Here is an 11,516-nt window from a genome sequence, read left to right as displayed (position 1 = left end):
CTATGGGGCGGGGCCGCGGGGCGTGGCCGCGGGGCGGGGCCGGGGGGCGGGGCCGGGGGGCGGGGCGCGGCAGAGCAGCAGGAAGTCGCGCAGGGCCCGCAGCAGGAAGGCCTCGGTGGCCCGCAGGAGGGCCAAGGCCTCGCGCCGCCGGCCCCACTCGCCGGGGGGGGGGGCGGGGCGGGGGGCGGGCGGCCGGGGGGGCTCCGGGGGCTCGCCCAGCTGGGGGAGGGGAGGGCGGGGATGGGGGGCGCCCCACCAGGGCCCCCCTCCCCCTCCCCCCCTCGGGGGACTCGGCCCCTTCCCCTCCCCCCCCCCCCCCGAGACCCCTGCCTGGGGACTCCACCCCCAAGAGCCCCGCCCCTCCCCCGCAGGCCCCTCCCCCCGCAGACCCCGCCCCCAGAGACCCCTCCCCCCGCGGACCCCGCCCCCCGAGACCCCCTGCCCTTCCCCCCACAGACACCTCCCCCCAGAAACCCCGCCCCCCGGGGACCGCCTGCCCCACCCCCCATAGGCCCCTCCCCCAAGATCCCCCCAAACCCCTCCCCCCCCAGACCCCGCCCCCGGGGTCCCCCACCCCTCCCCCCACAAGCCCCTCCCCCGCAGACCCCTCCCCCCGCAGACCCCGACCCCGGGATCCCCTGCCCCTCCCCCCCACAAGCCCCTCCCCCCCACAAACCCCTCCCCCGCAGACCCCTCCCCCACAGACCCCTCCCCCCGCAGACCCCGCCCCTCCCCCCGCAGACCCCTCCCCCCCAAACTCCTCCCCCCGCAGACCCCTCCCCCGCAGACCCCTCCCCCCGCAGACCCCGCCCCCGGGATCCCCCCCCATAGGCCCCTCCCCCCACAAGCCCCTCCCCCCGCAGACCCCGCCCCAGGGATCCCGGGACCCCCCGCAGGCCCCGCCCCCTCCCGAGGCCCCGCCCACCTCGCTGGCGATGGCCCGCCCCAGGTCGCGCAGGTCCCAGCGCAGCAGCGCCCCCCAGCGGCGGGTGCCGGCGCCACTCCCCAGCGCCCCCCAGCGGCCGCGCAGCGTCGCCAGGCGCCGCCCCAGCGCCCCCAAGCGCTGCCGGGCCTGGGGAGACCCGGGGAGCCCTGACCCACAGATCCTGCCCCATAGATCTGCCCCATAGAGCCCCGACCCATAGATCCTGCCCCATAGATCTGCCCCATAGAGCCCTAACCCACAGATCCTGCCCCATAGATCTGCCCCATAGATCCTGACCCATAGAGCCCTGACCCACAGAGCCCTGACCCACGGATCCTGCCCCATAGATCTGCCCCATAGATCCTGACCCATAGAGCCCTGACCCATAGATCCTGCCCCATAGACCTGCCCCATAGAGCCCTGACCCATAGATCCTGCCCCATAGATCTGCCCCATAGATCTGCCCCATAGAGCCCCGACCCATAGATCCTGCCCCATAGATCTGCCCCATAGATCCTGACCCATAGAGCCCTGACCCACAGAGCCCTGACCCACAGATCCTGCCCCATAGATCCTGACCCACAGAGCCCTGACCCATAGAGCCCCGACCCATAGATCCTGCCCCATAGATCCTGACCCATAGATCCTGACCCACAGAGCCCTGACCCATAGATCCTGACCCATAGAGCCCTGACCCACGGATCCTGCCCTATAGATCTGCCCCATAGATCCTGACCCACAGAGCCCTGACCCACGGATCCTGACCCATAGATCTGCCCCATAGATCCCCAACCCATAGATCCTGCCCCATAGATCCTGACCCATAGAGCCCTGACCCACAGAGCCCTGACCCACGGATCCTGCCCCATAGATCTGCCCCATAGATCTGCCCCATAGAGCCCCGACCCATAGATCCTGCCCCATAGATCCTGCCCCATAGAGCCCTGACCCACAGAGCCCTGACCCACGGATCCTGCCCCATAGATCTGCCCCATACAGCCTTGCCCCACAGAGCCCTGACCCATAGAACCCTGCCCCATAGATCTGCCCCATAGATCCTGCCCCACAGAGCCCTGCCCCATGGATCCCGCCCTGCAGATCCCCAGACCCATGGATCCCCAAACCCACAGACCCCACCCCATGGATGCCCCCCATAGACCCCTGAACCTATAGACCCTGCCCCATGGATCCCACCCCGTGGATCCCCAGACCCACAGGCCCTGCCCCATAGATCCCCCACAGAGACACCCCTGCCCCATAGCTGCCCCACAGAGCTCCCTGAGGTCACCTCTGCCCCATAGCACCCCCCACCCTGCCCCACAGGACCCTTCATAGCCCCCCACCCTGCCCCATAGCACTCCCCCTGCCCCCCAGCCCCCCCATAGGACCCCCCCAGCCCCATAGGACGCTCATAGCCCCCTCCCCCTGCCCCATAGGATCCTCCCCCTGCCCCCCAGTCCCCCCCAGCCCCATAAAAACCCCATAGCCCCCTCCCCCTGCCCCATAGCACTCGCCCTTGCCCCACAGAACCCCCACAGGACTCCCCCTGCCCCATAGCACCCCCCGCCTCCTCCCCCTGCCCCACAGCCCCCCTATATATCCCTCCCAGCTCCCCCCCCCCGGCCCCATAGGACCCCCATAGCCCCCCCACCCTGCCCCATAGCACCCCCCCAGCCCCATAGGTCCCCCATAGCCTCCCCCCCCAGCCCCACAGGACCCCCCCAGCCCCATAGAACACTCATAGCTCCCTCCCCCTGCCCCATAGCACCCCTATATGACCCCCCCCCAGCTCCCCCCCGGCCCCATAGAACCCTTGCAGCCCCCTCACCCTGCCCCATAGGACCCCCCTCAGCCCCACAGGACCCCCATAGCCCCCCCCACCCTGCCCCATAGCACCCCCCCAGCCCCATAGGTCCCCCATAGCCCCCCCCCGCCCCACAGGACCCCCATAGCCCCACCCCCCAGCCCCATCGATCCCCCCCAGCCCCCCCCACCCTGCCCCATAGCCCCCCCCCAGCCCCATAGCACCCCCCCCAGCCCCACAGCCCCCCTCCCCCTGCCCCATAGCCCCCCCCAGCCCCACAGGACCCCCATAGCCCCCCCCACCCTGCCCCATAGCACGCCCCCAGCCCCATAGGTCCCCCATAGCCCCCCCCACCCTGCCCAATAGCCCCCCCCAGCCCCACAGCCCCCCTCCCCCTGCCCCATAGCACCCCCCCAGCCCCATAGGTCCCCCATGGCCCCCCCACAGCCCCATAGGACCCCCACAGCACCGCCCCCAGCCCCATAGATCCCCCATAGCCCCCCCCACCCTGCCCCATAGCACCCCCCCAGCCCCATAGGTCCCCCATAGCCCCCCACCCCCACCCCCTAGCACCCCCCCAGACCCACAGGACCCCCATAGCCCCACCCCCCAGCCCCATCGATCCCCCCCAGCCCCCCCCACCCTGCCCCATAGCACCCCCCCAGCCCCATAGGTCCCCCATAGCCCCCCCCAGCCCCATAGCACCCCCCCCAGCCCCCCTCCCCCTGCCCCATAGCCCCCCCCCAGCCCCACAGGACCCCCATAGCCCCCCCCACCCTGCCCCATAGCACGCCCCCAGCCCCATAGGTCCCCCACAGCCCCCCCCCCCGCCCAATAGCCCCCCCCAGCCCCATAGCACCCCCCCCAGCCCCACAGCCCCCCTCCCCCTGCCCCATAGCACCCCCCCAGCCCCATAGGTCCCCCATGGCCCCCCCACAGCCCCATAGGACCCCCACAGCACCGCCCCCAGCCCCATAGATCCCCCATAGCCCCCCCCACTCTGCCCCATAGCACCCCCCCAGCCCCACAGGACCCCCATAGCCCCCCCCACCCTGCCCCATAGCACCCCCCCAGCCCCACAGGACCCCCATAGCCCCCCCCACCCTGCCCCATAGCACCCCCCCAGCCCCACAGGACCCCCATAGCCCCCCCCACCCTGCCCCATAGCACCCCCCCAGCCCCACAGGACCCCCATAGCCCCCCCCCCAGCCCCCCTCCCCCTGCCCCATAGCCCCCCCCACAGCCCCCCCCCCCCCCCGCCCCATAGCACTCCCCCTGCCCCACAGAACCCCTCCCCGTACCGTCAGCGCCATCCAGTCGCGGGCCGGGATGCTGACCACCAAGGGGTGCCCGGGGGGGGGCGAGAGATGCAGCCGGGCCCCCGCCAGCCGCTCCGCCACCTGCCCCGGGGAGGGGGAACGACAGGGACACCGGTCACGGGGGACAGGGACACCCGGTGTCGTCCCCCACCCCCCCCCCCGGTCCCCCGCCGGTCCCTCACGTATCGCTCCGCCAGCTCCCGCGTCTCCCACAGCAGCCGCCGCAGAGCCGCAGCCCCCCCCGGGGCCCTTCGGAGGCCGGGACCGGGACCGGGAGGAGGAGGAGGAGGCTCAGCCCGGCCCAGGTCGCCCCCCCGCAACCCCCATGGCCCCGCTCCCGTTCCCGGTTCCCGGCGGCGGTTTCGTTATCGGGGCTCCCCCGGGGGAGCCCCGGGAAAACCCCGGCTTCCCCCTTCAGGGGAGAGGGGGCGGGGACCGCCCGTGAGGCGGCGGCCAATGGGAGGGAGGGGTGAGGCGGCGGTAGCCAATGGGAAAGGGGGGCGCGGAGAGCGGGGCCAATAGGGAGGCGGAGGCGGCGGGGACTACGACTCCCGGCGGGCAGCGCGGCGGGGCGCAGCGCGCACGCGCGAGGGCGGGCGGCGCCTGGGGCGCACGCGCGGCGGGGGAGGCAGGGGGCTCTACGCACGCGCAGTGCAGAGGGGGAGGCGGTGCCGGCGCACGGGCGGCGGGGCTGGGCGGGAAGGCGGGGGCTGGGCGCATGCGCAGTGCGGTGGGGGGGGGGGAAGCGGCGCCGGCGCATGCGCAGAGGGGCGTCGCGCAGGTCTGAGGGAGCCGCCGCCATTTTGGCGGGGGGGGGGGGGGGGTGTGTGTGTCTCCCTTTATTTCTCCTTCTCCCAGCCCCGCCGCCGCCATGGCGCTGGTCTCGGCCGACTCCCGCATCGCGGAGCTGCTGGGGGAGCTGCACCAGCTCATCAAGCAGACGCAGGTAGCGGGGCGAGGGGGGGGGGGGGCAGCGGCTGAGCGGCGACCCCCCCCCCCCCTTCCCTCTTTCCCCTTCCCCTCACCGCCTTCTCCCTCTGCCCTCGCCCCGTTGCCGGCAGGAGGAGCGCTCCCGCAGCGAGCACAACCTGGTCAACATCCAGAAAACCCACGAGCGGATGCAGACGGAGAACAAGAGTGAGGGGGAATTGGGGGGGCACCGGGGGTTTGGGGGGACCCCCCCCCCAATCTCCCTCTGACCCCCCCCCCCCCCTCTGCCCCCTCAGTCTCCCCCTACTACCGGACCAAGCTGCGGGGCCTCTACACCACGGCCAAAGCCGACGCGGAGGCCGAGTGCAAGTAGGGTGTCCCCCCACCCCTTCTCACCCCACGTACCCCAAAATTCCCCTTTTTCACCCCAAGCCCGGGCTCGGTAGCCCCCAAGTTTGTCTTTTTCACCCCAAACTCAAGCTCGTTAAGTACAAAGTTCTCCCTTTTGACACCAATGGTTATTTTGCCGCCCCGAAATCCCCCCTTGCCGCCCCGAAATCCCCCCTTGCCGCCCCAAAATCCCCTTTTTTCACCACAAAACGGGCCTTCTTAGTGGTAAAATCCCCCTTTTTCAGCGCATCTCTCTCTTTTTCACCACAAAAATTCCCGCTTTTCATCACAAAAACCCCCGGCTTTCACCACAAAACCCCCCCTTTTTTCAGCAAAAGCGCTTTTTGCAGCCCAAACCCACCTTTTTCACCCCAAATCCCCCTTTTTCATCCCCCACATCCCCATCTCTTAATCCCAGGCCCCCCCAAATCCCCCTTTTTATCCCCCCAAACCCCGTTTTTCACCCTAAATCCCTTTTTTAACACCAAATCATTATTTATTAACTCTTTAACTCCTCGTGTCGCCTTCCAACCCCCCTTGATCCCCCCACCCCCCATTTTTAACCCCAAATCCCCCGTTTTCGCCGCAAAATCTCCCCTCCCCCCCCCCAATCCCCCCTTTTCACCACAAAATCGGCCTTTTTCACCCCATCTCTCTCTTTTTTGCCGCAAATCCCCCTTTTTCAGCTCAAATCCCCCTTTTTATCCCCCAAGACCCCATTTTTTCACCTAAATGCTTCTTTTAACACTAAATCATCATTTATTAAGTCCTCAATCCCCCATTTTCGCCCCCGAATCCCCCGGTTTTGCCCCCAAATCTCCCTTTTTTGCTGCAAAATCCCCCCTTTTCACTACAAAATTGGCGTTTTTCATCCCATACCCCCCTTTTTTGCCACCCCCCCCCCTTTTTATCTCCCCAAACCGCCTTTTTCATGCTAAATCCTCTTTTTAATGATAAATTATCATTTATTAAGTCTTTCAGTCCTCGTGTCTGCCCCCAAACCCCCCTTTATCCTCCCCAAACCCCCCTTTATTCCCCCATTTCCCCCCCAAACCCCATTTTTCATGGTAAATCCTCTTTTTTAATGACAAATTATCATTTATTAATTGTTTCAGTCCTTGTGTCTCCCCCCAAACCCCACTTTTTCCCCCCATTTCCCCCCAAACCCCATTTTTCATGGTAAATCCCCTTTTTTAATGACAAATTATCACTTATTAATTGTTTCAGTCCTTGTGTCCCCCCCCAAACCCCCTTTATCCCCCCCAAACCCCCTTTATCCCCCATTTTCCCCCTAAACCCCATTTTTCATGGGAAATCCCCTTTTTTAATGCCAAGTCATTGTTTATTAATTCTTTCAGTCCTTGTGTCTCCCCCCAAACCCCACTTTTTCCCCCCCAAACCCCACTGTTTCCCCCCGTTTCCCCCCAAACCCCATTTTTCATGGTAAATCCCCTTTTTTAATGATAAATTATCATTTATTAACTGTTTTAGTCCTTGTGTCTCCCCCAAACCCCCCCCTTTATCCCCCCCAAACCCCCCTTTGTCCCCCCAAACCCCCTCCTTTATCCCCCTATTTCCCCCCAAACCCCATTTGTCATGCTAAATCCTTTTTATAATGCCAAATTATAATTTATTAACTTTTTCAGTCCTTGTGTCTGCCCCCAAACCCCCCTTTATCCCCCCAAACCCCCCTTTATCCCCCCATTTCCCCCCCAAACCCCATTTTTCATGGTAAATCCCCTTTTTTAATGACAAATTATCACTTATTAATTGTTTCAGTGCTTATGTCCCCCCCTTTATCCCCCCATTTCCCCCCCAAACCCCATTTTTCATGGGAAATCCCTTTTTTTTAATGACAAATTATCAGTTATTAATTGTTTCAGTCCTTGTGTCCCCCCCCAAACCCCCCTTTATCCCCCCCAAACCCCCCTTTATCCCCCCATTTCCCCCCCAAACCCATTTTTCATGGTAAATCCCCTTTTTTAATGACAAATTATCACTTATTAATTGTTTCAGTGCTTATGTCCCCCCCTTTATCCCCCCATTTCCCCCCCAAACCCCATTTTTCATGGGAAATCCTTTTTTTTAATGACAAATTATCAGTTATTAATTGTTTCAGTCCTTGTGTCCCCCCCCAAACCCCCCTTTATCCCCCCCAAACCCCCCTTTATCCCCCCTTATCCCCCCCAAACCCCCCTTTATCCCCCCAAACCCCCCCTTCCCCCCCCCCCCCAGCCCCCTGTTTCCCCTCACGTTTGGGGGTTCCCTCCCCAGCATCCTCCGCAAGGCGCTGGACAAAATCGCCGAGATCAAGTCTCTGCTGGAGGAGCGCCGCATCGGTAACGCCGCGGGGAGGGGGCCGGGACCCAAAAACCGGGGTACACCCCCCCCCCCCCCCCCCCCCCCAAATTTAACTTTGGGGGAGGGGGAGGGAGCCCCAAAATTAACCCCTACATTTAACAGCCGCTAAAATCGCGGGGATCTACAGCGAAGCGGAGCCCCCCCGAAAAACGATGCGGCGCGGGGTGCTGATGACGCTGCTGCAGCAGTCGGCCATGACGCTGCCGCTCTGGATCGGCAAGCCGGGCGAGAAGTGAGGGCGCGGCGGGGATTTATTTTTTGGGGGGAGGTTTGGGGGGGGTTTTTTTGGGGTGTCGCTGAATTGCGGGGGGGTGGGTGGGGGGGCGGCGTACCCCCTTTTTGCAGGCCCCCCCCGTTGTGCGGCGCGGTGCCGGCGGCGGGAGATTACGTGGCCAAGCCCGGCGACAAGGTGGCGGCGCGGGTGAAGGCGTTGGAGGGGGACGAGCAGTGGATTTTGGCCGAGGTCGTCAGCTACAGCCACGCCGCCAACAAGTGGGCACCCCCCAAATTTTCCCTGCGCCCCCCCAAATTTTCCCTCCGCCCCCCAATTTTCCCTACGCCCCAAAAAATGCCGCTCTTCTGGGCCGCCAAAATGGCTGCCGGGGCCTCCAAAATGGCGGCTGGCGGTGTCAAAATGGCAGCCCGCGCTCCCCAAAATGGCCCCCTGCACCCCAAAATGGGTTCCTACACCCCAAAAATAGTGTTGTGTACCCCAAAAATGGCCCCCTGCGCCCCAAAAATGGCCCCCTGCGCCCCAAAAATGGCCCCCTGCGCCCCAAAAATAGTGATCTGTGCCCCAAAAATGGCTCCCTGCACCCCAAAAATGGCCCCCTGCGCCCCAAAATGGCTCCCTGCACCCCAAAAATAGTGATCTGTGCCCCAAAATGTGTCCCTGCACCCCAAAAATGACCCCCTTCCCCCCCAAAATAGCACTGCGTACCCCCAAAATGGCTCCTCGTGCCCCAAAATGGCTCCCTGCGCCCCAAAACCAGCGCCCTGCGCCCCAAAACCGGCCCCCCCGCGCCCCACCTCCCATTTTCCTCCCTCTTGCCCCCCCCCGAGCCCCCCAACCCCCCCCCCCGAGCCCCCTGCACCCCCTTTTTTGACGCCTCCCCCCCCCAAATTTCATCTTCAATCGCCCGCGCCCCCGTTTCCTCCCCCCTGCGCCCCAACTTTCTCCCCCCCGCGCCCCCCTTTCTGCCCCTGCGCCCCCGCTTCACCCCCCGTACCCCAATTTTCCTCCCCCACCCCCCCATTTCTCCCCCTGCACCCCAATTTTTTACCCCCGCCCCCCATTTCCCCCCCGTACCCCAATTTCCTCCCCCTGCCCCCCCTTTTCTGCTCCTGCACCCCCAATTTCCCCCTCAATTCCCCCCCAAATTCTCCCTCTGCCCCCCTATTTCACCCCAATTCCCCCCCTGCCCCACAATTTGCCCCCCAATTCCCCCCCGCTCCCCAATTTCCCCCCCGTACCCCCAATTTGCCTCCTAATTCCCCCCATTTCACCCCCAATTTGCCCCTGCCCCCCAATTCTGCCCCCAATTCCCCCCCGCCCCCCAATTTCCCCCCCAAATTCCCCCCCCCACACCCCCATTTCATCCCCAATTGCCCCCCTGCCCCCCAATTGCCCCCCCAATTGCCCCCAATTCCCCCCCCACACCCCAATTTCCCCCCCTGCCCCCCAATTTGCCCCCCAATTCCCCCCCTGCACTCCCAATTCCCCCGCCAATTCCCCCCCGCCCCCTACTTCCCCCCTCAAATCCCCCCCTGCCCCCCCAATTCCCCCACACCCCCAATTCCCCCGTACCCCCAATTTGCCCCCAATTCCCCCCATTTCACCCCCAATTCCCCCCAAATCCCCCCCAATTGCCCCCAATTCTCCCCCAAATTCCCCCTGCCCCCCAATTTCCCCCCCACGCCCCAATTCCCCCCCATTTCACCCCTAATTCCCCCCCAATTCCCCCCCAATCCCTCCCCACACCCCCATTTCCCCCCCAATTCCCCCCCAATTGCCCCCGATTCCCCCCCAATTCCCCCCCCACACCCCAATTTCCCCCCCAATTCTCCCCCAATTCCCCCCCCGGCCCAAATCCCCCCCTGCCCCCCAATTGCCCCCCCAATTCCCCCCCCCACGCCCCAATTCCCCCCCCAAACCCCCCCTCACCCCCCTTTCTCCCCCCCCCAGGTACGAAGTGGACGACATCGACGAAGAAGGCAAAGAGTGAGTGTGCACCCCCCCCCCCCCCCAAAACCCCCCCGAACCCCCCCAAACCCCCTCCCCACACCCCCCCCACCCCCCAAACTCCCCCAAACCCACCCCCCAAACCTCCCCCACCCCCCCCACCCCCCCCACACCCCAAACTCCCCCCAAACCCCCCCCCACACCCCCCCAAACCCCCAACCCCCCCCAACCCCCCCCAACCCCCCCCAAACCCCCTCCCCGCACCCCCCAAACCCCCCCCAACCCCCCCACACCGCTCCCACACCCCAAAGCCCCCCAAACCCACCCCCCAAACCTCCCCACACCCCCCCCAAACCCCCTCCCCACACCCCCCAAACCCCCACCCCCCACACCCCCCCAAACCCCCCCCAAACCCCCTCCCCACACCCCCCCCATACCCCCCCAGCCCCCAAACCCCTCCAAACCCCCCCCACACCCCCTCCCCACACCCCCCCAGCCCCCAAAGCCCCCCAACCCCCCCCCACCCCCCCCCACCCCCCAAAACCCCCCCAAACCCCCTCCCCACACCCCCCCACCCCCCAAACCCCCTCCCCACACCCCCCCCATACCCCCCCAGCCCCCAAACCCCTCCAAACCCCCCCCACACCCCCTCCCCACACCCCCCCAGCCCCCAAAGCCCCCCAACCCCCCCCCACCCCCCCCACCCCCCAAAACCCCCCCAAACCCCCTCCCCCACACCCCCCCACCCCCCAAACCCCCCTCCCCACACCCCCCCCATACCCCCCCAGCCCCCAAACCCCTCCAAACCCCCCCCACACCCCCTCCCCACACCCCCCCAGCCCCCCAAAGCCCCCCAACCCCCCCCACACCCCCCCCACCCCCCAAAACCCCCCCAAACCCCCACCCCCCACACCCCCCCAAAACCCCCCAAACCCCCTCCCCACACCCCCCCCATACCCCCCCAGCCCCCAAACCCCTCCAAACCCCCTCCCCACACCCCCCCAAACCCCCTCCCACACCCCTCCCACACCCCTCCCACACCCCAAACCCCCCCCAAACCCCCCCCCCCAATTGCCGCCGCCGCCCGCAGGCGGCACACGCTGAGCCGGCGCCGCATCATCCCGCTGCCGCAGTGGAAAACCAACCCCGAGAGCGACCCCGAGGCGCTGTTCCAGCGGGAGCAGCTGGTGCTGGCGCTCTACCCCCAGACCACCTGCTTCTACCGCGCCCTCATCCACGCCCCGCCCCAGCGCGTGAGTCAGCCCCCCCCCCCCCCCCCCCCCGGGCAAAGGGGGGGACCCCCAATTTGGGGAGGGGGCTCTGGAGTTGGGGGGGGGGGCCCGGAACCTTTGGGGGGGGTCCTTGGAGTGTTTTGGGGGGTCCTTGGAGTGTTTTGGGGGGGTCTCTGGAGTTTCGGGGGGTCCTTGGTGTTTTGGGGAGGGGTCCCTGGAAGTTTGGGGGGGTTTCTGGAGTGTTTTGGGGGGGTCCCTGGAATTTTGGGGGGGTCCCTGGAATTTTGGGGGGGTCCTTGGAGTTTTTTGGGGGGGTCTCTGGAGTTTTGGGGAGGGGTCTCTGGAGTGTTTTGGGGGGGTCCTTGGAGTGTTT

General features: G+C 66.1%; 2 protein-coding genes across 2 annotated transcripts; one reads left to right on the top strand and one right to left on the bottom strand.

The window, feature by feature from the left end:
- LOC142403329 (uncharacterized) lies at positions 1–4,850 on the bottom strand. Its single transcript, XM_075489562.1, has 4 exons — positions 4,320–4,850; positions 4,031–4,129; positions 926–1,072; positions 1–219 (listed from the first exon to the last, which is right to left on the bottom strand). Exons 1-4 carry the CDS (start codon positions 4,848–4,850, stop codon positions 1–3), a joined length of 996 nt encoding a protein of 331 aa, XP_075345677.1.
- Positions 4,851–4,878: 28 nt separating this feature from the next.
- On the top strand, positions 4,879–11,164 carry SGF29 (SAGA complex associated factor 29; the record flags this gene model as incomplete). Its single annotated transcript, XM_075489564.1, has 8 exons — positions 4,879–4,994; positions 5,110–5,185; positions 5,275–5,347; positions 7,643–7,707; positions 7,832–7,961; positions 8,075–8,221; positions 9,915–9,950; positions 11,002–11,164. Coding segments are annotated over exons 1-8 (765 nt in total), but the record flags the coding sequence as incomplete, so codon positions are not given.
- Between the last annotated feature and the right edge of the window lie 352 nt (positions 11,165–11,516).

Source organism: Mycteria americana, unplaced genomic scaffold (assembly GCF_035582795.1).
Source record: "Mycteria americana isolate JAX WOST 10 ecotype Jacksonville Zoo and Gardens unplaced genomic scaffold, USCA_MyAme_1.0 Scaffold_200, whole genome shotgun sequence".
In the NCBI taxonomy this organism is placed as follows: domain Eukaryota; kingdom Metazoa; phylum Chordata; class Aves; order Ciconiiformes; family Ciconiidae; genus Mycteria; species Mycteria americana.
The sequence above is the reverse complement of the archived record's forward strand: the minus strand, read 5'-3'. Positions and strand labels throughout refer to the sequence as shown.

Excerpts from the sequence above, each read along its gene's own strand:
- LOC142403329 (XM_075489562.1), bottom strand. The coding sequence starts at position 4,850 with ATGGCGGCGGCTCCCTCAGACCTGCGCGACGCCCCTCTGCGCATGCGC. Across the intron at positions 1,073-4,030 it reads GCGACTGGATGGCGCTGACG|GCCCGGCAGCGCTTGGGGGC; the intron begins GTACGGGGAGGG and ends GGGTCTCCCCAG. Across the intron at positions 220-925 it reads GGCGGGCCATCGCCAGCGAG|CTGGGCGAGCCCCCGGAGCC; the intron begins GTGGGCGGGGCC and ends CCCCTCCCCCAG.